The following is a 27052-nucleotide window of genomic DNA, read 5'->3' as shown; positions in this document are numbered from 1 at the left end:
TATTTACCTCAAAATGCCAAAGGATCTTTTACATACAAATCAATTATACCAATAACACTCTGTCCAAAAGACTGTATCTGCAATTAGCAATTAAAATGCAGCCCCCACTTAGCATCACATCAGTGTTGTCTACTGAAACTCGAGTCCACACCTTTAGTTTCCTGTTTTAGATACAAGCTCCAGGGAAATAGTCCCATATCTTTTAACCCTTCTGAGTCAGGTCAGAGCATGGATAACTTCACTCACCCCCACAATCTATTGACTATAGCGTTTCAAGAACTCCAGCTCATGTTTTTGGTTCTATTTGTTGATTGATTGATTAATTAATTTATTATGTTTGCACACTTTGTCCTTTGCACATCGGTTGTCAGTCCTTGTGTGTAGATTTTCTCTAATTCTATTGTATTTACCTGTTCTACCGTGATTGCCTGTAATACAATTAATCTCAAGGTAGTATATGGTGACACATCCGTACTTTGATAATAAACTTACTTTGGACTTTGAACTATGTTTAATTTCAAATAGTTCTTGTTAAAAACGGAGCATAGCAGTATACAGATAGCTGGTATGTTTTCGTACGTTGAAGTATTTACTTTATTGTCGCCAAACAATTGATATTAGAGCGTACAATCATCACAGCAATATTTGATACTGCGCTTCGCGCTCCCTGGATTACAAATCGATAGTAAATATTAAAAATTTACGTTTGTAAATTATAAATCACAAATAGAAAATAGAAAAGGGAAAGTAAGGTAGTGCAAAAAAAAACCGAGAGGCAGGTCCGGGTATTTGGAGGGTACGGCCCAGATCCGGGTCAGGATCCGTTCAGCAGTCTTATCACAGTTGGAAAGAAGCTGTTTCCAAATCTGGCCGTACGAGTCTTCAAGCTCCTGAGCCTTCTTCCCGAGGGACGGAAAGTGTGTTGGCTGGGTGGGTCGTGTCCTTGATTATCCTGGCAGCACTGCCCCGACAGTATTTCATGAAGTACTGTAACTGCAGTATTGATACAGGCTTCTGACCCGAAACTTTGACCATCCCTCCACTGTCACAGATGCTGCTCGATCTGCTGAGTTCTCCAGCAATTTTTAAAAAATACGCAGGGTTTCAGCATTGTAGTGTCTTCTAAAGTGATTCTATGCGCGTGAAGTCTTTTTGAGTGTTGTGAAAGATGCTAAATAAATTTCGCTCTTTAGATAAGGTTTGCGGACACGATACTGTATTGGAAACATAGCTGTGATACCAGCGGTGATGTTGTAAGAGGCCGCTTCAGTTTTGAGCAGCGCGCACAGTTCACAACCCAAAGCAGCAGGGTGTGATCCCACAATGCTCTGCGGCTCGTGGTCCAACATGGCGGCTGGAGAATAGGTCCTATTCGGATAACGGGCCGGCGGCGAAAGGGGAAGGATGCCGAAGGTGGTGTCACGCAGCGTGGTGTGCTCCGACACCCGGGACCGCGAGGAGTACGACGATGGCGAGAAGCCGTTGCATGTTTATTACTGTCTGTGTGGACAGATGGTGCTGGTCCTTGGTAAGTACGTGCTGGAGTCCGTGTAGGCCCCGAAGCCTCGGCCTTGAGTATTGCGTTGGGACGGCTGAGCATGGCGGGCGGTGAGAATATACCGTTCATAAGATTGCGGCTTTTGCTGTTAATATGATACGCTAAATGTCGTGTAAGTGAGGATACAAGAGACTGTAGATGCTGGAATCTGGGGCAGCGAACAATTTGCTGGAGGGACTCAGAGGGTCAGACAGCATCTTTGGCTGTGTGTGTGTGTGTGTGTGTCTGTCTGTGTCTGGGGGGTGTTGTGGGATTTGCAAATGGTTTATTATTGTCACATGTACCGAGGTAGAGTGAAAAACTTGCCTTACATATGGTTCATACAGATCAAATTACCACATTGAGGTAGGACAAGGCAGAATAAAATGTAACAGCTAGAGGACAAAGGACAATATTGCAAAATAGTGGTCAGTCCCAATGAACAGCCCTAATTCGAAACATTTGCCTCTGCAGATGCTGTCTGACCTACAGTTTGTTTTTTGCTGGGGATGCAATCTGTTTCATTAACTTAAAACAAATTGCGATCTGATGAGTTTGAAGGTAATTGCATTCACTTATGACAAAGTATTCTATTGATGGTTAGATGAGGAGAAAGAAAATCTGAGGACTGGCATGCAGAATGTATATGATTCCACAAATATACATGCCAGTATATGAGAAAAGGATTAAATAGAGAAACTGTTTGAAGGCCATCTTACTGGAAAATCTGGAAGAGTAAGAGTTATTTTATTGAAACATAAGATTTTGAGTGGGTGTTTTATTTGGTGGGGGAGCCTAGATTGTAAGTTTGGCAGTGTGGGTGGGAATGAAAATGCAGCTTCTCCAATTTTACTGAAGTTGTTGCTATTGTTACTTTAGATTTTTCTCCCTCCACCACTAATATGGTTTGTGTTGCTAAGAAGCTAATTTTGTTTTTATATTTTGATTTATTTTGCATCTCAGTTAGTACCTCTGCCTAATGTATTTACTGTTTTTAACTTAATGTATCACAATTCATCTGGGGTAATATTTATTTATTGAGATACAGTGTGGAATAATCCCTTCTGGCCCTTCGAGCATGCTGCCTAGCAACCCTAGCCTAATCATGAGACAATTTACGATGACCAATTAACCTACCAAACAGTACGTCTTTGGACTGTGGGAGGGACGTCACGGGGAGAACGTACAAACTCCTTACAGACAGCGGTGGGAACTGACCCAGGGTCGCTGGCACTATAAATCATGTGCTCTCCACTATGCTACTCTTTATTGCAGTAAGTGTTATTTGTCACTTTTCACTACCCAAAGAAATTGGGATGAACCATTGAGAAGAGTTGAAATGATTTTCAGTGGCCACATTTTGTTTTTGATTGCACTGACTGAAGTTTGAACACACCTGTGAGAATTTTACGATTATTCCTATTTGTTTTTAAAGCATTTTGTCTGTGTTGCCTGGATTTCCAGCATCTGCAGATTTTCTCATGTTTCCGGTGTACCACCATTGAGTTACGTTTTAGATACAAATCTTAATAACTGTTGGGAGGCTTTCTGGTTGTGGACAAAATAGGAACTCAATTTAGTTTCTACACCTACTTGGCACGAAGGTAAATTGGATCTAATGCATTTTCAGTTAGATCAACCTGTGGAAATTCCTTTTCTACGTAGGTTAATCTGGCACAATTCAATGAGCAGTCCAGGACATGCTGACTGTGCTGTGTAATTTTCTTTCATTTGCTTGTTCAGATTGCCACTTGGAGAAACTGCCCATGAGACCACAGGATAGAGCCCGTGTTATCGATGCATCCAAACATGCTCATAAATTCTGTAATGTTGAGGAAGATGAGAGCATTTACCTGCGAAGGTAAGATAGAAGCATTCAAATGGTATTGGAGTTTGTCTCAGCTTTTAGTCAATCTATTCACTAACTGGTAAAGTACAGAAATACGGTTAAGATACAGTTATGGTTTCTCTTCTCAATTTTGAAGTTGAACTACTATATTAGGGCAGGGGTTCCCAATCTGGGGTCCACAGACCCTTTGCTTAATAGTATTGGTCCATGGCATGAAAGGTTGGAAACCTCTGTATTAGAGGTTTTAATGATGAAAAATGCATGATTGTGGGCAAGAGATGGTAAGAAAAAGTTCTTGGGTTACAGAATGAGTGAGGAAGAAAAAACCATGAAGAATAGCAATGCGTTTATTCAACATTTCCATATGATGTAACTTGACCTTTTCCAATTCCTTCTTATTAACTTAAAATATACAAATAGAGGAGCGGAGTTGCCGACGTTATTGAATATATTCGATTTAAGATATTGGTCCACCCTTGTTTTGTTCCGTTTGCTTTCTTTTTGGGTTTAGTATTTAGTTTTATTTTTTGGGGGGTTTTCTTTGCATTATTTTTTTCTTTTTATTTTTTCTTTGTGATTAACTACATAAAGAGTTTGGAAATCTATTACACCTGTATTATTTGAAGTCTTTTTTGTACATGTTTATCAACAATAAGTTAATTCCAATCTCTTTGTATCAATATTGTTATTCTGTTTATAATTTTGGAAGATTAATAAAAAAAGAAAGAACAGCAATGTGTAATTCAGCTGCAGGAGTAATGCTCACCTCATCAATTATGTTCATCGAGCAGAGTGGGATTCAATTTAAAAATTCACACGTGAAATTCATTTCAATGATAATTATTTAAAATGATCGTCGTTCTTTTTTCCCCCCCCCATTTATAGGCCACAAGGGATAGAGAAGCAATTTAGAAAAAAATGTGGAAAGTAAGTACTTGCATTTATAACATTACTGCATTAATTTATCTCCTGGAATTTTACATATAGACAGTCAAGACTAAATGGGATCATAGATTAAGCTGAGCTGAAAGTGCAGAAGAGTAATGGATGTGATCCTTTGTCATTAACTACTGCTTCGTTTGTGATGTTGTTGCTGCAGTTGCATGGTAGATAGAGTTAGGAACTTATCAAAATACTCAACTGTTCATGCAGTTCAACCATTCATCTAGGGGAATGTAGTTCATTTTTCAGATTGATCTTCCATAAAAGCCAGGAAAAGTTAGAAATCAAACAAGTTTTAGGTTGAAGAGAAAGGGTGGGTGAGCAGAAAGACAAAAGGGACCACGAGAGGTTGAACAATGCAGGCTGAAAAAAACAGTGGAGTCAGTGAATAACATTTTATTTTGAGCTTATGTAATTTTTATTCATTTTTGAATGCTGTTGGTTTACTCTAATGCAGGGTTTCCCAACCTGGGGTCCATTGTCCCTCATTTGCTAGTAGGGGTCCATGGCATAAAAAATGTTGGGAACCTCTGCTCTAATGCTATACCAATATTGTATCCTCTGTCTTTTTATTTTTAAACTGTAATTCCCAGTCAAACTTGAATTTATTGTCATGTTCAAGTACATGTCTGCATAGCTACACTGAGAAAGTTGCAGCAGCACGAGCACATGGAGAGCATCATATAAGTGGTATTCACAAGAGAAACAAATGATTTTTATCTTGAGCATAAATTTTACAAGAACACAATTGAACCTCACATGAGAAGGCTAGTGATTAGTAGCATGACCAATGGATTCAGAAGGGATTTAATAAACAGTGAATGAAACATGTTGTTCAAGCTATGTTTCAGCAACATGACCATTTAAATGTTGTCTATCAATTCACTGAAGATGCTTTGGAGGAGAATGGCATTTTGGAGTAGTCAGTGTTGTCTGAGAGATTGCAGCACTGTATTGGATAATGGTTAAAATTGGGTGTTGGAATCACTTTTTATAATTAAACATTCACTATACAAAATGTAAAATGGTGTAAAATGTAAATTATAGAAGTTACATGAGTTCAAATTTAGATATCATTCAACCATACATGAATATAGTCAAACAAAAATGTTCCTCTGGGTCGAAGGTGTGAAATATACACAGCATCTTCCAGGTAGCAAAAATACAGCCATACAAATAAATAACATATTTTCCAAATCTCTGAGTGACATATCCCGCAAATTTATGATGCGGTTCTTGGCAGTCCACAGCTGAATGCACGCATGCAATCCAACTTGTCAGTCCACCTGTCAAACACCAGAAGGCAACACCGATGGGAGATGTCGGCTCTCAGCTGAGCATGAACCCTGCGTTACACCATCTCCAGCATCTCCTCTCCAGAGTGCATTTTGATACATTCTGACCGCTTATAATTTCAGCAATCGCCCAAAACCATGTTGCCCGTTGCATTGGTATGTCACTACAAGTAATATGTTGTTCAAGGTAATGCCCGGTATCATTCAAAAGAATTGCCATGCAATCCAATTATTTAACTTGGAGGAGATGCAGAAGGGATTTATCCCTTGTATCAAAAGTGACTTGGGCATGGATACTAAATCTGTGAAGTCTTTTGTTTCATTTGATTTTTAGAACTAGTTGTATAATTGACAAAATGTAACACTTCAGAATTTTACTTTTATTTTCATTTAACTAAAATGATAAAAGTGAATTAGATTTGTAGTAAACCTTTCAAAAATATTTTGGTATTTGAATTTGTTTTATCAGTACTTTGCCTTCAATTCTTTAGTCCCATTTGTATTTCTTTGGGTGCTGCAAACCTCATTTCTTTAAACTATGTTTATTACATTCATAGTCTGGGGCTACTGGTAGAATTCGAATGTAATTTTTCAAATATTTGAGTTTTGGTGTTCATTCATCCAATTTACATGGGAGTAAGGTGTGGTTTAACAAATCCAATCCATTGTCCTTATCAAAATATCCAAATGTATGTACATTTTGTAGGAAAAGATGTCTATTGACTTTGTACCTTTTGTAGATGTGGCTTGCTCCTCTTTTATCAGCACCAACAGAAGAACACTCCAGTTACTTTCATCGTGGATGGTGCTTTGGTGAAGTTTGGCCAAGGGTTTGGTACCACAAGTATATATAGTCAGAAACAGGAACCTCCAAAGAAGGTGAGATTGAATATTTATGTACATCATGCAGCTCGCTCAGATTTATTTATCAAGCAGTTCAAGGCCACCTCATAATATTTTGAGCACTACATGACAACTAAATGAAGGCCACATAAAGGATCATTGTTTGTGTGAACAGGGCAATTAGATTAAGCAGTGAACGTTCTTCTTGAGGTGAAACTGGTATGAAAAACTGAAACATACAGAAAATAATCAAGGATAGTTGTTTATTTAGTTTACTGTAGTATGTCCTAAGTGACTGACCTTGCTAAAGTATGTTTATCAAATATAACATGCCACTAACCTGTTCATAGTTTTTTCTGTAATCTACTCAGGCTGGGGATGTTTTTGAAAGGATGGGCGTAGGAAATAATTAAATTAACTATTTTCCCTACTGCACATATGGTTTACTGAAAATATAGCTCTTTATGGATTTGAGCAGGATTTTTCCAGCATACTTGGTTAAGATAAAAATGTCTCTTTTGTTTTACTATGCAAAATGAATAGGATCTGAAGAATGAAACAGTTAAAATTGCCTGATATCGGTGGTGGGGAAAATGCTAGAGTTATCAAAGATGTGATAACAGCACATTTGGAAAGTGGTGAAATCATCGGACAAATTCAGCATGGATTTGTGAAAGGAAAATCATGTCTGACGAATCTCATAGAATTTTTTGAGGATGTAACTAGTAGAGTGGATAGGGGAGAACCAGTGAATGTGGTATATTTGGATTTTCAAAAGGCTTTTGACAAGGTCCCACACAGGAGATTAGTGTGCAAACTTAAAGCACACGCTATTGGGGCTATAGTATTGATGTGGATAGAGAATTGGTTGACAGACAGGAAGCAAAGAGTGGGAATAAACGGGACCTTTTCAGAATGGCAGGCAGTGACTAGTAGGGTACCGCAAGGCTCAGTGCTGGGACCCCAGTTGTTTAGAATATATATTAACGACTTAGACGAAGGATTAAGTGCAGCATCTCCAAGTTTGCGGATGACACGAAGCTGGGTGGCAGTGTTAGCTGTGAGGAGGATGCTAAGAGGATTCAGGGTGACTTGGATAGGTTAGGTGAGTGGGCAGATTCATGGCAGATGCAATTTAATGTGGATAAATGTGAGGTTATCCACTTCAGTGGCAAGAACAGGAAAACAGATTATTATCTGAATGGTAGCCAATTAGGAAAAGGGGAGGTGCAACGAGACCTGGGTGTCATTGTACACCAGTCATTGAAAGTGGGCATGCAGGTACAGCAGGCAGTGAATAAGGCAAATGGAATGCTGGCATTCATAGCAAGAGGATTTGAGTACAGGAGCAGGGAGGTACTACTGCAGTTGTACAAGGCCTTGGTGAGACCACACCTAGAGTATTGTGTGCAGTTTTGGTCCCCTAATCTGAGGAAAGATATTCTTGCCATAGAGGGGGTACAAAGAAGGTTCACCAGATTGATTCCTGGGATGGCAGGACTTTCATATGATGAAAGTCTGGATCGACTAGGCTTATACTCTCTGGAATTTAGAAGATTGAGGGGGGATCTGATTGAAACGTATAAAATTCTAAAGGGATTGGACAGGCTAGATGCAGGAAGATTGTTCCTGATGTTGGGGAAGTCCAGAACGAGGGGTCACAGTTTGAGGATAAAGGGGAAGCCTTTTAGGACCGAGATTAGGAAAAACTTCTTCACTCAGAGAGTGGTGAATCTGTGGAATTCTCTGCCACAGGAAACAGTTGAGGCCAGTTCATTGGCTATATTTAAGAGGGAGTTAGATAAGGCCCTTGTGGCTAAAGGGATCAGGGGGTATGGAGAGAAGGCAGGTACAGTGTTCTGAGTTGGATGATCAGCCATGATCATACTGAATGGCGGTGCAGGCTTGAAGGGCCGAATGGCCTACTCCACCTATTTTCTATGTTTCTATCTCAGGTCACAAGACCAGATCTTGCCAATTTTTTCCCCCAGCTTATTGGTGGCTAGCTGCAGTGGTGACTGGATTAGCTTTTTCGTGACTTCTATACCAATGCCACAATGTGAAAATCAGGAGCAAACTGTGGATTGGATGACTGTCCTGTGGCTACGTTGTTGAACTCTGTAGTGAGGCCAGGGTAGAGTACAATGTACTGGAGTTGAGCAGCTGGATGCACTTCTTTTAAATATGTTTAGTGAGCTTGATTGATAAATGAAATCAGCAAAGTAGGTTTTATTTATTTTGGTAATCTTAATAATTTTTAAATCTTTAAGATTTTAAAATGACTTTTCAGAGTTCGAATGGCGCCATTAAGGGGGCGACTGTTTGTGTGCTCCACAGTCGCAGTCATAGTTAAGCATCATTATTTTAAGACATTTAAAAAATCAATTGATACTCAAAATCGATGAGCCTTGGAAGGCAGAATTGGGTCACAAGTGCAGTCCTGCTTTAAGGTAACAGAAGCGGGGATGGTGTGCCAGTCTGGAAGTATGATTGAAATGCAATGGCTTTAGATTCCCTTTCCCAACTATCCTGCTGGCGAATGTACCATCTCTGAAAAATGTAATTGAAGACCTCAGAGCAAGATTGCTGTACCGGAAGGAAATCAGTGACTGTTGTGTACTTTATGGCAAAATGGCTATCCAGCCATTTCGAACCAGCGCTGTAGATCGATAGCTTCATGATTCTCTGCAAAGCTATGACAACTGAGTCTTTTAAAGGCAGACGAGGGAATATGCTTTATGATTCACTCATTATGGTGCACAAACCTGGCAGTTCTGTCTCAGTCCTGCTCACCTGACTTGGAACATCTGGCAGTCAAACTTTGTCCATTTTATCTGCCGAGGGATTTTTCTCTCAGCCAATGTCAGGTAGGCACTGGAGGAACTAAGCGCAATAATCAGCAAGGACAAAAATACACACCCGGAAGTCTTTCCTATCATCGTGGGAGATTTCAACCAGGCCAGCTTGAAGAAGTTTCTGAACAACTACCGCTAACATATCACTTGTGGAACCAGAGCGGCCAACACACTTGCCTATTATTATACCACCACAAAAGATGCTTTAGAAAGTCTACTGTTGGCAGAATTTGTGATGGTGATAATAAGTCACAGTTGTAGTTAAGCATCATTATTTTAAGACATTTAAAAAATCAATTGATACTCAAAATCAATAAGAAGGAGTGAGATAAATCAGTTGGTTGAGTAATGTCGCAGCGACAACCTTACACTCAACGTCAGTAAGACCAGGGGATTGATTGTGGACTTCAAGAAGAGGAAGTTGAAGGAACACATGCCAGTCCTCATCGAGCAATCAGAAGTGGAAAGAGTGAGCAGTTTCAAGTTCCTAGATGTTAACATCTCTGAAGATCTATCCTGGGCCCAACTTGTTGATGCAATTACAAAGAAGGCACACCAACTGCTATATTTCATTAGGAGTTGGTACGTCACTAAAGACACCCACAGATTTCTACAGATGTACAGTGGAGAGCATTCTAACTGGTTGCATCACCATCTGATATGGAGGGGCCACTGCACATGATTGGAAAAAGCTGCAGAAAGTTGCAAACTTTGCCAGCTCTATCATGGGCACTGGCCTCCCCAGCATCCAGGAAACGTTCAGAAGATGATGCCTGAAAAACACGGCATCCATCTTTAAGGACACCGTCACCCAGAATGTGTCCTCTTCCCATTGCTACCATCAAGGAGGTGGTATAGGAACACTCAGTGTTTCAGGAACAGCATATTCTCCTCTGCCATCAAATTTCTGAATGGACAATGACCCCATGAACACCATCTCAGTATATCTTCTCACTTTTTATACTAATTTAATTTTCTTTTTACATATGCTTGTTGTATATGCAGTGTGGGCACGTGGCCAAGTGGTTAAGGCATTCGACTAGTGATCTGAAGGTCGTGAGTTCGAACCCCAGCCGAGGCAACGTGTTGTGTCCTTGAGCAAGGCACTTAATCACACAGTGCTCTGCGGCGACACTGGTGCCAAGCTGTATGGGTCCTAATTCCCTTCCCTTGGACAACATCGGTGTGGTGGAGAGGGGAGACTTGCAGCATGGGCAACTGCTGGTCTTCCATACAACCTTGTTCAGGCCTGCGCCCTGGAGAGTGAAGAATTTCCAGGCGCAGATCCATGGTCTCGCAAGACTAACGGATGCCTTTATTATTACTTATTATTACGCTTATAATTTATAGTTTTTATGATGTATTGTAATGTGCTACTGCTGCAAAACAACACATGTCATGACGTATGCCAGTAATATGAAACCTGATTTGGATTTAATAAATTTTCTATCACGTAAGTGTGTTTTTAAATAAATTTATTCGTTCCAATTTTTATTTTAATCATTTTTTGAACTGATTACAAAAGTCTCTGATCATTAAAACCGATTAAGAGCTGTCAAAATACGATCAGGATGTTCTGGGGATTTGACTGAGATTTGTTAATTACACTCTCATTGTTACTTACAGGTCTCTCCACCTCAGAGTGGTTTTAGTATTTAATTAGTCATGACAAAAAATTATGCAAGGCATTTGCAAGATGTAGTCACAAACTAGCTGTAGAAACAAGGATAAGTTAAAATCTTGGGCAAAGCTGTATTTTGAGAAGATGATCATTAATTGATGTTGGCTGCAGGGGAGTTTTAATAGTTGAATAGTTGGACCAGTTAGGAACATCTGAAAGCAGTTAGAATATAGTAGAATTAAGTCTAGTAACTGAAAAGGAACAACAAATGCCAAGGTATATTACCATTCAATGTATGTTGTATCGTCCAGAGTATATCTCAAGTTAGTTACTAAGGCAAAACCTCTTGTCCTGTTGTGAGAATCTGTGTTCCAAAGGCAGACACTACCACAAGGGAGCAATTAGTTTCTGTTGAGATATGACAAATGAAGAGTGTTGTCTTCATTTGTTATCTAATTTGGCTTTGTGTTTTAAATAGAAAGAAAAACTAATGTCTAGCTCAGAAATATGAAGGGTTTGGAAGTCTTTGTTTATTCTGTAAAACAATCCCAAGATACTTAATTAAGTTCTTTGGATGCATTTCTAGATTTCTGATAGCTGCAAAGCCAAGATTTTTTTTAAAGCAACTGTGATGTAGCAATTCTTTGCATGGTGGTTCACAATAGCATTTTAAAGCACTATTTTATATTTTATTAAATAAAAGATATAAGTGGAGATGATCAAGATTTTGGTAAATTGGTTTATCATTGTCATATCTACCAGAGGACGGTGAGAAACGTGTCTTGCATACTGGTCATGTAGATCAATTAATTACAGCAATGCCTTGCGGCAGTTCAAGGTAAAACAATAAGTGTGTAGATAGTGTTACAGTTCCAGAGAAAGTGCATTATAGGTGGACAGTAAGGTGCAAGGTCAGAACAGAATAGACAATAGGTGGAGTAGGCCATTCAGCCCTTCGAGCCAGCACCACCATTCACTGTGATCATGGCTTATCATCCACAATCAGTACCCATTTCCTGCCTTCTCCCCATATCCCTTGACTCCGCTATCTTTAAGAGCTTTATCTAACTCTTTCTTGAAAAAATCCAGAGAATTGGCCTCCACTGCCTTCTTAGGCAGAGCATTCCACAGAACCACAATCCTCTGTGTGAACAAGTTTTTCCTCAACTCCGCTCTAAATGGTCTACCCCTTATTCTTAAACTGTGGCCTCTGGTTCTGGACTCCCCAACACCGGGAGCATGTTTCCTTTCTCTAGCGTGTCCAATCCCTTAATAATGTTATATGTTTCAATCAGATCCCCTCTCGTCTTTCTAAATTCCAGTGTATACAACCCCAGTCGCTCCAATCTTTCAACATCTGACAGTCCCTCCATCCTGGGAATTAACCTTGTGAACCTACGCTGCACTCCCTCATTAGCTAGAATGTCCTTCCTCAAATTTGGAGACCAAAACTGTACACAATATTCCTGGTATGGTCTCACCAGGGCCCTGTGCAGCTGCAGATTGTTAGGTTGAGTATATCTTATTGTCCTAGGGACCCATTCAGTAGTCTCTAGGATAGAAACTGTCCTTCTGCCTGATGGTAGGAAGGAGAAGAGAGAATGTCTGGGGCAGGTGAAGTCTTTGATTATGCTGGGTGCTTTTCTGAGGCAGTGAAGTGTAGGCAAGAGTCTGTAGAGTGGAAATTGGTTTCTGTGATGTACACCACTGTCTGCAGTTTCTTTCAGTTATGAGCAGGGTAACTGTCACACCAAGACATGATGTACCCCGATAGGATGTCGTCTGTGGTACATGGATATTTATCCACGAGTGTCAAAGGGGAAAGAGGTGGATTTAATGCCAATGGATTTTGAGGACTAACTTCAAGGAGGAAAGAGATAATAGAGCATAGCAGTCAGAAACCTCAGAGCTGAAAGCTTTGGAGTTGAATGGGTTAATGCTGGTGTTGGAGTAATTGAATTTGGAATGCCTAGGTTGCCAGAATAGTCAAAGTGAGCAGATACCCTACGGGAAGAGGCCATAGAGAGAGGGGGGTATTGCCATGCATGGATTTGAAAATGACATGGGCATTTTAGAATTAATATGTTGCTTAATTCTAGCTGGTGTAGTTCACCCAAGCCAGTGATAGCAGATAGTGTTGCTGCTTCACAAGTCTGGCAGCCCTGGCTCGAACCTGACCTCAGGTGCTGAGCACCAGAGTCTACATATTGTGACTCTTGAGTTTCTCCCAGCTCCTCTGGTTTCAGAATCACTGACACATGAGATGAAATTTGTTGTTTTGCAACAGCAGTACAGTGCAAAACATAAGATTACTACAGATTACAATATACTTAGAGCAAATAAAAAGGATTAACAAGATCATGTTCATGGGGACCTTTCATAAATAGGATGGCAGAGGAGAAGAGGCTATTTCTAAGTTGTTGAGCAGTTCTAAGTTTGTGTTAAGCACGTGGCCAAGTGGTTAAGGAGTTCGTCTAGTTACCTCAAGGTTGCTAGTTCGAGCCTCAGCTGCGGCAGTGTCTTTGTGCCCTTGAGCAAGGCACTTGATCACACATTGCTCTAGTCTGTGCGAGGAGTGGTGCCCCACACAGACTTCCAATCTGCGCCTTGTAAGGCATGAAAATACCCGACGCAGGCCTCTCATGGTCTGAGTCGACGTTCCCTCCCCTGAGCATGGGTCTTCAGGCGCCTGTACTTCCTCCATGATACTGATAATGAGACGAGGGCATGCCACAGATGGTAAGGTCCTTAGTGATGAATGCCATCTTGTTGATACACCACTTCCTGAAGATCTCAATGATGAGGAGGGTTGTGCCTGTGATGGAGCTGGTTGCATCTAATTCATGAGTCCAATGGGATGTTTTCCCCCAACATCCTGTAAAGGCACTGTTTATAGTTTGGCTATTACAGATATTTCCCCTACATTTGAAGGGAATGGGTGGTGATTAGTGCTGAGTTTCGGAACAGACTATTTCCTCGATCTTTCACCTGGAATAGACGTGCATTCTGGAGGAAGGTGTAGCTATGGGCAGTGGTGGCTAACCAAGCGCCAGAAAAGCAGTGGGTTAGAGGGGCCAGTCTCATGATTTGACACAGCAGATGAGCTGACAGAGAGATCAGTGAAAGGTAAGAATACAGAGTGAAGATGGCCACAATGATGTTTTGAGAGACTGAAAAAGGAGGCTTGTGAGAGGGTGTTGTGCAGGTGTGGGAATATTATTGTTGAGGACTAATGAAGAGTTGGTGCAGAGAGCAACAGAACCAAGTGTAGAGAAATAAAGTGAGGTTAATGATGGGAGGAGGGGACTATGAATAATGTAAAGGAAGAAGTGAAGGGTGTAGAGGTGAAAAAGCATCAATGGATCAGGTCTGGTGCAGTGGTTGTGTGCATACACTGTGGGCCTTGCTACATTCATTGGGATATGATATATCTTAGGGATGAATACAAAATAGCAAAGTGACCAGAGTTAAACTTGGAGCTCTTGTGATGATGTATATAGGATGGAATATCAAAGATCAGCAAGTCTAGTTTGGAACCATATAGAGGATAAATTTAGTTTGGAAGCAGTTTGATGGTGAGAGTGTCAGGGTGTACATTTTGGAATATTTCTGTGAAATTTGAGAACTAGTAGTTATCTAGAAATTATTGTGGAACAAAGGGGAAAGCACAATAAGAAAGTTCACTATCAAGTTCCCCGTCCAAGAATAAACCTTGAACTTTCAAAAGTTTTGAGGTCTTGTCGTTTTCATGGACCCTATATTTCCCTATATTATTGCATATAATATATGTTATTCAGTCATTTAGTTATTGCTTTCTTAAAGATAAACGTTTCTCACAATCGACCTCCAAGTCAGTTCATAGGATGTAATTCTTATCTGTATTTTGAAATTATTCCTTTTGAGGCAGAGTCTAAGCTGGGTCAAATATTTCAGAAGTGTTTTTATATAAGAAAAAATGTTAACTTGGGATGTTTTACACTGTAATTCAAACATTATTAAAAATACTACTTCAGTGATTAGAAAGAATGGAAAAATAATAACTCCAATTTCTGCCAAATGCTGTGTTTTGTCTGGTCTGTATTTTCACTTTCTTATTCATCCTTATTCACTTCTCTTTCCTTTCCTACTCCCTTCCCTCCATGACCCTGTCTTAATTCCTTTTTTAACTCTGGCACTGTTGATGCCTTGGTCTCGTGTCCTTCTATCTTTCTTTCTTGTTATACCTTAACATAATTTGCGGTATTTGTAGATCCAAAAAAGTGGTTGTTGAGTTTAAGACTTTTGTTCTCATTTATTTTTGAGGGAGTGTAAAGTTGATTGCTGAAGTTCATTATTTGATTCCGTATTGGTGGAGTTGATGTAACATCTGTGGACTGTTGCGATCTAGGAGGATTTTGTTTTCCCTTTTACATTTTTAAACTTACTTTTGTATTTAATCTGCATCGTTATCTCAATTATTTTTACTTCAAAGGGTAAATTTTTTTTGACAATCATAACTTTACAAAATGTTCTCCATGTTCTGCAGTGATAATGGAAGGCTCAGTTCTAGAAAAGAGCAGTACAATGCAGTTATGAGAGTGTAGCTTTTGTGATTTATTTAAACTAGCAATTACATCTGTCAGATTTTTATTTCCATAAAGAACAGGGTGACATTTGTATGTAAAAGCAGTTTTTGATTAAAATGTTATCTTGCACAGTAACAATCCTAAAGATTGAGTGAGGAGGTGATCTAAATGATTAGAGTGTATGTCAGGCTTATCACTGGCATTTTCCAAACTTTCCATCAGCAGATCAAATGAGGAACAAACGTGATGGAAAGACTTTTACAACCCTTGAGAGTTTCAGCCACACTTGTGAATAGTCTGGAGAATATTTATTGTTGCCTCATCCATGTCCCTTTACTAATTCTCCATCATACCCTTGTCTCCTTCTAACCCCCAGTGCCCTCCTTTACCCACACACCCTCCAGCAATATTTATTTAATTGTGTAAATGCTGCAGAGTTTTGGGAGAGCTGGTGCTTCTCGGCTGCAGTTTGTGTCCACCTGCAGTGTATTCAATCATTCTTGAGAATATTCAGATGTTAGGAGATATGGGATTTCTAAGGCTTAAGTTTGAAGACTTTCTGGTGACACCAGTCAAAATGCTTTATGGAAAAATAATTAAAAGCATTTTGGCTGACCTACCCCACCTGGGGGATTTGGTCCCAGGACAAGTTGAACTTGTCTTCCAAGATGTCTTTATCTGTTGCAGAGATTCTGGATGATGTTTAATTTATACCTGATATTCTTCTCTGTTGGTAGTAGAATACGCTGAAGGAGTAAATGGGAAACAGAGCAGATTATTATTTGCCTCCTATGTCTCCCATCTTCCTTTTCCTTCAATCAGTGTTCAAAGAAATTGTTACCGCTGTTTTCTGCTGTAATACAGTTTCAAATGAAGTAATCGTAAGTTCTTGGGGGCCAGTGAAATAGTGGGGGATTTAGTTAGGGTGGAAGCAGCTCATAGTTTGCTGATTGGCTTTCTGTTTTCCCATTCATGTGCAATTGAAGTAAATTCATTCTTTAAGATCTCTTGAGTATTTGCTGAAAACAATTTTCTTACAACTGTTCAAAAACTAATTCTGAAATCATGCTGAACATTAGCCTTAAAAGATATCTCAACTACATTGATCTTGTCAAGGTTCAGCAGCACTGACACAAAGGAACAAAATGATCGGGCCAAGTGGTGTATCTAAGTAGATCATGCATTATATACAGTACATACTCAAAAAATGTTAAGTTTGCATGGCATCAATTAAGTAATCTTGACATTCAAGTTATCTGATGACAAGTCTTTCTAAAGCATTAAATGTCTGTTCTCTTCCAGATGTGTATCAATGTACTATGTATCTCGGTGCTTTATGGATGATTACTTGCACACAGACAGGCCACAATGTACAATTCCTTTCAGCCACTTTGTCTCATTTTTGTTCCAACTCTGGCTTGCTAATGTGACTATAACTGTTTGCACCATTCAACAAATAGTTTTGCATCTTTGATTTACACTTTTATTGGAAAAGTTAGGAAACAATATATTCTTTGCAAGATGAGAGTTAAAACAGTAAAATGAGCTAACTCATGGGTAATGCACACACAAAAATCTAGCCTGAAACATTGACTGCTTACTCTTTTCCAATGGATGCTGCCTGGTTTCCTGAGTTCTTCCAGCATTTTGTGTGTGTGTGTTGAGATGGACTTCAGTAAAGCTTTTGATAAAGTCCTTTATGGACTTTAGTAGTAGTAGTTTATGGGAGACTGGTTTAAAAAGTAGGGCCCATGGTATCCAGAGCAAGTTGTCAAACCGCATCCAAATAGGCTTGACGATAGGAGGCAGAGAGTGATGGTAGAGGGTATTTTTATGACTGTATTTCTGTGACACAGAATTGGTGCTGCTTATGTACTTGAATACCTTGGATGTATGGGGCAAGATCAGTAAGTTCACAGATAATATGGAGAAGGGTCTTAGCCTGAAATGTTGGCTGTTAATTTCCATTGATGCTGCCTATCTTGCTGAGTTCCTCTGGCATTTTGTGTATTTTGCTTTGGGTTTCCAGCATCTGCAGAATTTCTTGTGTTGGAGGTTAGTGGAGTTGTTGGTTGGTTGGAAGTTAGTCTTAGGCTTTGGAGAGGTATTGGTGTGTTTGAGTGACCTGAAAAATGGCAGGTAGAGTTTAATCCAGACAGATGTGAGATTATGCATTTTCAAAGTATTAATGAGGCTAAGATTTTCACGATGAATGGTAGGATCTTGGGGAGTATTGAGAAACAGCGATTTCTGGTCTATCTCTTTTGCATCTTGAAGTCCTTGAAGGTGCAAAGGAGATGGACTATAAGGCATACTGGACACTGGTCTTCATTAGTTGGGGCATTAAATACAGAAGTAAGGAGATTATGCCCCATCTTCTTAAATCCTTGGTCAGAGCTCAGTTGGAATACTGCAAGCAGTTCTGGTCTAAGGTATAGGAAGAATGTGATAGTGCTAGGGAGAGTTCAAAGAAGATTCACTGGGATGGAGCAGATGAAGAGCGATTGAAGGAGCAGAGTCTTGGCTGGAGTGGAGTAGGATACAATAGGACATGTTGCAAGAAACATAGTTTGTGATAGGTGATTTTAACTTTCCACATATTGACTGAAACTCTATACTGTAAAAGGGCTGGATGGGATAGAGTTTGTCAAATGTGTTTAGGAAGGTTTCCTTAATCAGTACATAGAGGTCCCAACTAGAGAGAGTGCGATACAAGATCTCTTATTAAGGAATGAGACAAGGTAGGCGAAGATTATGGAAAAGGATAGGTCTGGTCCTTGGTTTGAGATTCTGAATTGGACAAAGGCCAATTTTGATGGTATCAGAAAGGATCTGGCAAGTATGAATTGAGGCAGGTTGTTTTCTGGCAAAAGTGTATTTGGTAAGTGGGAGGCCTTCAAATATTGGGAGTAGAGTTTGTCAGAATGAAAGCCAAGGACACTGGGTTTATGGAACCTTGGTTTTGTAAAGATATTGAGGCCCTGGTGAATAAAAAGGAGGTGCATAGCAGTATAAGTAGGAAGGAGCAAATGAAGTATTTGAGGTGTACAAGAAATACAAAAGAACAATTATATTAGAAGGAAACCAGATGAACTAAAAGAAAGAATGAAGTTGCTCTAGCAGACACGTGAAGGAGAGTCCCAAGTGTTTCTACTGATATGTTTAGAACGAAAAGATAGTAAGGCACAAAATTTCTCCTGGAAGATCTGAATGGTCATTTATGAAAGGAGCTGACAGTGATGGGGGGATATAGTTTCTTTCCCTCCATTATCAGATTTTTGAATGGACAATGAACCCTTGAACACTACCTCAGAATTTCCTCCCTTTTTGCACAACTAAATTAATGTATTTTTATATATACTTATTATAGTTCACAGGGTAGTTTTTTATTGTGCTGCAAAACAACAAATTTCATGACATATGCCAGTGATACTAAATCTGATTCTGATTAAATGGATTTTTTGCATCTGTATTTACTCAGGAAATGGACAATGGAAGTGAGGCAAAGCAGCCGTGAGGTCATGGCCCATAAGCAGATTACAGAGGAGAAGGTGTTTGCTGTCTTGCGACAAATTAGGGTAGATAAATCCCAGTACTTAACAAGGTGTACCCTTGACCATGTGGGAGGCCAGTGCAGAAATTGCAGGGGCCCTAGCAGATATACTTAAAACGTCCTTGGCCATGCGTGAGGTGCCAAAAGATTGGAGGATAGCTAATATTGTTTCGCTGTTTAAGAAAAGCTGTAAGAATAACCCAGGAAATTATAGGCCAGTGAACCTGACATCAGTAGTGGGTAAGTTATTGGAACGTATTCTAAGGGACTGAATATGTAAATATTTGGAGAGGCAGTAACTGATTAGGGATGGTCAACATGCCTTTATGCATATCTGACCAAACTTCGAGTTTTTCAAGGAAGTTACCGGGAAAGTTGAAGACTAGGCAGTGGATTTTGTTTACATGAATTTTGGCAAGGCTGTTGACAGAAGCCTGCATGGGTGATTGGTGAAGAAGGTTCAGTTGCTTTGCATTCAAGATGTGGTAGTAAATTGGATTAGACATTTGCTTTCCCAGAGAGTAGTAGACAATGGTTGCTTCTCTGACTGGAGGCCTGTGACCAGTGGTGTGCTTCAGGGATTGGTGCTGGGCCCATTTGTCATTTGTATCAGTGATATGGATGATAACGTGGTAAACTGGATCGGCAAATTTGCAGGTGACACCAAGATTGGGTGTGTAGTGGACAGTAAGGAAGAATATCAAAACTTGCAGTTGAATCTGAACCAGCTGGAAAAATGGCAGATTGAATTTAACGCAGACAAATGTGAGGTGTTGCATTTTGGGAAAACGAAACAGGATAGGACTTGCACAGTGAACAGTCAGGACTGAGGAGTGCAGTAGAACAGAAGGATCTGGGAATACAGATTCATAATTCCTTGAAAATGGTGTCAGGTAGATAGGGTTGTAAAGAAAGCTTTTGGCACATTGGCCTTCATAAATCAAAGTGGGTATAGGAGTTAGATTGTAATGCTGAAGTTGTACAAGGATGTTGGTGAAGCCTAATTTGGAGTATTGTGTACAGTTTTGGTCACCTACCTACAGGAAAGATGTCAATAGGATTGAAAGAATGCAGAGACAATTTACAAGAATGTTGCCAGGACTTGTGGACTTGAGTTATTGGGAAAGGTTGAATATGTTAAGACTTTATTTCGTACAGCGTGGAAGAATGAGGGGAGATTTAATAGAGGTATACCAAATTATAAAGGGTATAAATGGGGTAAATGCAGATACGCTTTTTCTACTGAGTTTGCGTGAGACTAGAATTAAAGGGAATGGGAGAAGGGTGAAAGTTCTAATGTTTAAGGGAAACATGAGAGGGAATTTCTTCACTCAAGGTGATGAGACCATGGATTGAGCTGCCAGTGGAAGTGGTGGATGCAGGTTCAATTTCAACATTTAAGAGAACTTTGAATAGGTGCATGAATGGGGGCGTGGGTATGGAGGGCTGTGGTCTGTGTGCAGGTTAATAGTTCATTACTGACTAGATAGGTGAAGGGCCTATTTGCTGAAACGTTCTATGACTATGGCCAAGGTGTGTAAAGTTAGGTGGGTGTATAGGCTGGGTCAACTGCAGGAAACATTTCTCCATATCAGGGCTGGAAGATATAGATTTGGATAAGGGGGAGAGAGATTCAGGTAGGATATGAGGAGGACCTTCTTCACCCAGGGAGTTGTAAGTACCTGGAATGTACTGCCAGGGAGAGTTGTTGACATCATTTAAGAAGTAACTGTAGATAAATACTCAAGTTGTTCAGGCACAGAAAGGCATTGGCAAAGTGCTGGGAGGTGTGATTAACACAGAAGGATGCTCACTGATCAACTCGGACTAGGATTAAATAGCCTGTTTCCCTGCTGCTTCATGTGTGACAGTGTATTTCAGTTACAGAATGAATCACTCACTTTTTTTGTGCTCTGTCAATATGATGGAGTGATAGAACATGGATCTGTGCTTACAGAATACAATTCTGCCATTGGGGAAGACTGAGGAATTTTCTGAACACAAATAAATTTAAATCTGAGGGCAGTCTTCTTGCCTTAGTTCTGTTCTTGCATACTGATGATTATTTGTGGAAAAACAGCTTTGATGCTAGCTTTGGGGCAGATTGCACAGTATAGGAAGAAAAAAGTATAGTTTTGTTAGAAAATAAATCTCAGGTAAATATGATCAGTATATAGACTTGAGAAATGGTAACATGTTTTCATGAAATAGAATTTTCCTTTGTTTATTTCCTTCAAATTGTCAAGCAGAAATATGCCTTTACTACATATCTGCGTGTTTTTGCTTCTGTAGGTGATGATGACGAAGAGGACCAAAGATATGGGCAAATTTAGCTCTGTCACTGTCTCAACCATTGATGAGGAGGAGGAGGAGATTGAAGCGGTAAGATCTAGGGATGTTTATTTTAGTACTGCATAGTTGAACATCATGAAAGTAGTATTTAGTTGCTAAGGGTGGTCAGGGATGAATGCCAATGTTGACATTGTAAGTGATAGCCACATCCCATGAGGGGATAAATATATTAAACTATATTGACATGTTCATTAAAATGCTTCCTGGATTGCAATATGAAAGTATGATGTTAACTTGTATCATATTAAAGTATCTCCATTCAGTTTGTTTCCAATTTTATTGAGAGAGTCCTTGTGCACCATCTGTAAATAACATCAGAAATGACCTTTCTGATTTGGTAAAATGCAAATATAACCCAGGAAATTACAGACCTAATACTTAAACATTTCAGTCTAATAGAAGAACATTCTGTGAAGCTTAAAGCTTTCACTAATTATAAACAATTTTTTGGCTAGGTAACATAATCATATTATGAATCCCAAATTCCTCTGTTTACCCTTGCCACGTCTCTGGCCGGAGAAGTTTGTAACAGAGTTGCCTTGAAAATTGCTCCAGTCTCCTACCAAGAGGCAGACCCTTTACTTTTCTGTCCTTGGCATTATCGAGAGGATGCAGAGGATTTACTGCCAGGGCGGAGAATTTTAAACATGTGGAATATTTGACTATGCTGGAGTTTTCTTTGGTAGAGTGGAGGACGACAGGAGAATTGTCTGTCTATTCATGAGAGGTTTGGTCAAGTCCTTCACAAAAAAAAGAGCTGATGTGGCCATTTATCTTCTCAAGTCTATGCCACAATTCAATAAGGTCCTGGCTGCTATACACTCAGTGGTCACTCTTAGGTACACCAGCTTGTTGATGCAAATATCTAATCAGCCTATCATGTGGCTGCAACTCAACATATAAAAGCATGCAAATGTGGTCAGGAGGTCCAGTTATTGTTCAAACCAAACATCAATATGGGGAAGAAATGTGATCTAAGTGACCTTGACCTCGTGGAATGATCGTTGGTGCCAGGAAGTGGGATGGTTTGCCTATTGCAGAAACTGATGATCTCCTGGGATTTTCACTCATAACGGTGTCTGGAGTTTGCAGAGAATGATGCGTAAAACAAACAAAAAAAAAGATCCAGCAAGCAGCTTAGGGGGAGGTCAGAGGAGAATGGCCAGATTAGTTCAAGCTGACAGGAAGTTGAGAATAACTCAAATAACTACATTACAATAGTCATATGCAGAAGTGCATCTCTGAAGGCACAGCATGTCGAGCCTTGAGGTGGATGGGTGCAGCAGCAAAAGAGCACAAACATACTCATTGGCCACATTATTAGTGACAAGAGGCATCTAGTAAAGTGGCCACTGAGTGTTTGTTTCTTCCTCTTTCCTGTCTGCTAATCGCTTGCTAATTTAAAAATCTACCTCATCTTTAAATATGTGCAACGATTGGTCTCCTCAGCTTTCTGGGTCAAGGAATTCCAAAGTCTAATTACCCCTAAGAGAAATTTATTTTATGAGTAGGAGCAGTCTGGAGTTCACTACTTGAAATGATAATCCATTTAAGTTGAACAAACACCCAATGAGTGTACAAAGCTACAAAGTTGGGTAACTCAGTTTTTAACCGCCTTTGGGGTGTCTTTATTGCCCAAGAGTTTCTTGATAAATATGTATACATATTTACAAGAATACATCTATATTTTGCTTAACTTGTGTCCTTGAGTTCCCCTGTACCATTCATCAATACTAATGTGATATTGCTGCATCCAGTCAAGGGTGATATACAATGTGCAAGGCACGAGATGAGAACAATGCATGAGAATTGTTCTTGCCTCCAATAATCCAGAGAATTCATTAACATAAAACTTATCCAGTAACAGGGTGAACTTTAAGTATTTTTTTTTGTTTCATTCCATATATTGTAAATTTGTTGTGGATTTGGGCAAGTGAGCTGGCAGTGAGTCATCACTTTGAATGACATGACGAGAGATAATCCCTGATTTTTGCCTGTTTGTGTTTTGTGCATTGGACAGAGGGAGATTGCTGATTCCTACGCCCAAAATGCCAAAGTCATTGAGAAGCAACTGGAACGGAAAGGCATGAGCAAGAAGAGACTGCAGGAGCTGGTGTGTGAAGCATTATTTTAATCATTATCATTGTGTGAAAGATCTGTACTCCAGATTTCAGGACATGGTGTCTCTGCAATTAGAACTTGCAGATAATATGGAACACAGAATTAATTTGTAAAGGAAAGTATAATCCAGCTGGAATTTGACAGAGCATAGGCAGTTTTTTGCCCCGGCAACATTAATTTCTTAATCTGACTTGTGGCTCAGATGTGGTTGCAAGTGCATTTAAAAAAAAAACTTGTTCATTCTGGCCCTGAGTGAAATGAGGAAAGTTCAGGTGTTTGGAGTTGAGCTGAATGTGGTCACAAGACGCCAGTATAGGATTTTATTCCTGGATCTCATTCAGAAGAACATTGTAAATTATTAATTTCTCATTCCCAATAACAAATTAAATTCAGCATATTAAATAAACTAAGCCAGCCCCTACAACTTGTGTTTTTTTTATGGCTGAAAAATTAATACTGTAGTTTTCAATGTGCAGTTGTAATGAAGAATCTGTCCAAGTTCAACACCTTTACTCAGCTAAACCAGCTGCCCTCATTGATAGCACACTTCTCCACAGAGTGTATGAATAAGAATACAATTAACTTCGAGATTTGAGGTATTATGCAATATTTCAATGCTGTATAATACTTCATAAGCCATTGAAAATATTATGCCTTGTAGAATGAGGTGTAATTGAGTTTTAATTGGATGCCACTAAGATGCTGTTGAGTGAATTTCATACTTAATTTAAATGTGAACTATCATATACTCAGAATAAATAGCATTTTAGAAATTCCAAACTCTTTAAATATTTTATTTGCAGCTTCTGTCCCAAATGTTTGTGCAAACATGTTCTGTTTTTTGTAAAATGTTGTACATTTTGCAACAGAAATAATTAATTAATATGATTAGGTTTGCAGCCAGGTTGATGCGGTCACCATTCCCTGGACATGAGACGTTGCATCAGACTGGTACTGTGAAAGGGTAAACCACAGTCCTGAGCTTGCTCAATGTTTTTGTGTCAGTTGTCTTGAAGTTAATGCACAGTTACTTTGATACAAATCAACAAAAAAAAACATTGTAAATCTGTACAGCTAATAAATTTTAAAAAATGAACTTGGTACTTCCAAATTAATCTATTGGTGTTTTCAGTGTAGGCCAGGTTCAGGTTTCCTGTGTAATAAATTTATTTTCTTTTCACAGGCGGAATTAGAGGCTAAGAAAGCCAAGATGAAAGGAACCTTGATTGACAATCAGTTCAAGTGAACAGTGGATTCAAGAAAGTGGCCTCCTGACACAAGACATGGAGTACAACTGAGCAGCATCAAATGTACTTTCTTCCACGTTAAATATAGAGACTATAAATAGATGAGGAGAATGTAAAGTTTGTTTGTGTATGAGAAAGGGATTATGTTGCACAAACTTGTACATTTCTACTGTAAGGTCTATTATTTAGGAATACACTTGTATAAGAAGACATTTATATTTGATATTTTCATTTTTTTCACTGTTTTCTCACATCCCTTCGCTTTAGAACATTCCTGTTTTCTTAAGGTGTTTTGAGAGTGAGAGTTACACAGCCAGACATGAAAAGAAGTGGTTATGTCTGCTTTCTAATCAGATTTGTGAAGAGCTTTAAATCTCTGGCTGGAGGAGGAGGGACTATTAGAACACAAGTATCTCACACAACCCTAGTGAGTACATGTCACCCTGTAGAGGGCACATGTAATCACTAGAGTTGTATGTGATGCTTGTGTCCTAACAATCTGCCAAGCCTTGATGAAGTTCACACCTGAAAGCTGATGGGATCGTGTTTGGTTCATGTGTTTAAAGGAAGTACTATTTTATTCTCAAGTAGAATGTTAAAGGTATTTTACAGTTAGTCACTCAAATAGTTCTCTACGACTCTAAACTGGATTTTTTGTTGTCATAATTGATGTTTGTAGAGAAATCCATGTGAAATAAAAACCAACTAATGCTTTTCATTAACAACTCTAGAAATAAGTGAGAAAATAACCTAACTTATAATATAACCTTGTTTAGGAAGCTAGGTAGGAAGTTGAAGAGGAGTAATCTCTGTGAGGGTAAGAATAGCATGGTTTGGTTGATGAATGCGTGGCTGAGAATTGGTTTGGGGGTGGGGTTTCTGATTTCTATGTTATTGGGTGCTGCCTGGACTAGAGGGCTTTTCTTATGAAGATAGGTTGAATGAGCTAGGGCGTACAGAGAATGGTGCATGAAGCAAAAAAAATCTAGTGAGCAGCAGTTCCGTGGGCGAAAAAGCCTTGTTAATGAGGGAGATTAGAGGAGAATGGATAGACTGGTTTAAGCTGACAGGCAGGTGACAGTAACTTAAATAACCATGCGTTACAACAGTGGTGTGCAGAAAAGAATCTCTAATCACACAACATGTCGAACCTTGAAGTTGATGCATTCCGGCTGCAGAAAACCACAAACATGCACTCAATGGCCACTTCACTAGGTACAGGAAGTAACTCATAAAATGGCCGCTGAGTCTAGATTGGATCCTGAAGTCACACCCCTTCCCTTTAAGGGAGCATTCACTCTCACTTACTCTCCCACTCACCCTGATCTGTTAGATTTCTGTGTGTGACAGAGCCTGGGGGTTTGATGTTATTGTCACTGTTTATTTTTGCGTGGCTGGGGCTTAGGAGTTAGAGGTTTGAGGTTTTAACTGCCATGTTCGTGTGTGCAAACTCTTTTTGTGCGAGGGAGGGGTTGGGGGGTTTGGGGTTTGCGAGTTTTGTTTCTTTTTCATGCGGGGGGAGATTGATATCTTTTATTTCAACGACTTTCATGGTTTTTCTCTATCATGGTTATCTGGAGAAGACGAATCTCAGAGTCGTATTCTGCGTACATACTTTGATAATAAAATGAATGTTTGAACCTTGACCCTACTTTCTCTCTTCAGTTCTCTAAAGGCTTCAGCATTTTCTTAAGACGAGGTTGAATTTATTCCAAAAAAAAGAGAAAGATTTGGGTACAGATATTTTAACTCTGAAATCCCTGAGTAAACTAAATATTCGAAGGAATTGGTTGTTGACTTCAGAAGGAGTAGCGGACCGCAGGACCCAATTTACATCGGTGGTGCGCAAGTGGAACAGGTCAAAAGTTTTAAGTTCCTCGGGGTCAATATCACAAGTGACCTGACTTGGTCCAACCAAGCAGAGTTCACTGCCAAGAAGGCCCACCCAGCATCTTTACTTCCTGAGAAAACTAAAGAAATTTGGCCTGTCCCCTAAGACCCTCACTAATTTTTATAGATGCCCCGTAGAAAGCATTCTTCTAGGGTGCATCACAACCTGGTATGGAAGTTGTCCTGTCCAAGACCGAAAGAAGCTGCCGAAGATCGTGTTCACGACACAGCACATCACACAAACCAATCTTCCATCCTTGGACTCACTTTACACTGCACGCTGTCGGAGCAGTGCTGCAAGGATAATCAAGGACACGACCCACCCAGCCAACACACTTTTCGTCCCTCTTCCCTCTGGGAGAAGGCTCAGGAGCTTGAAGAC

General features: G+C 39.6%; 1 protein-coding gene across 2 annotated transcripts; it reads left to right on the top strand.

Moving 5' to 3' along the window:
- The first annotated feature begins 1317 nt into the window (after positions 1–1317).
- steep1 (STING1 ER exit protein 1) lies at positions 1318–26401 on the top strand. Of its 2 annotated transcripts, XM_072270953.1 has the most exons (7): positions 1318–1528; positions 3281–3398; positions 4272–4313; positions 6364–6502; positions 21353–21442; positions 23433–23525; positions 24717–26401. In XM_072270953.1, the coding sequence occupies exons 1-7, from the start codon at positions 1405–1407 to the stop codon at positions 24777–24779; spliced, it is 669 nt and encodes a 222-aa protein (XP_072127054.1). In that variant the 5' UTR covers positions 1318–1404; the 3' UTR covers positions 24780–26401. The 2 variants fall into 2 exon arrangements, with proteins under 2 accessions (XP_072127054.1, XP_072127056.1); XM_072270955.1 differs by lacking the exon at positions 4272–4313.
- The last annotated feature ends 651 nt before the right edge of the window (positions 26402–27052 follow it).

The sequence above is a fragment of the Mobula birostris genome, chromosome 10 (assembly GCF_030028105.1).
Source record: "Mobula birostris isolate sMobBir1 chromosome 10, sMobBir1.hap1, whole genome shotgun sequence".
In the NCBI taxonomy this organism is placed as follows: Eukaryota; Metazoa; Chordata; class Chondrichthyes; order Myliobatiformes; family Myliobatidae; genus Mobula; species Mobula birostris.
The sequence above is the reverse complement of the archived record's forward strand: the minus strand, read 5'-3'. Positions and strand labels throughout refer to the sequence as shown.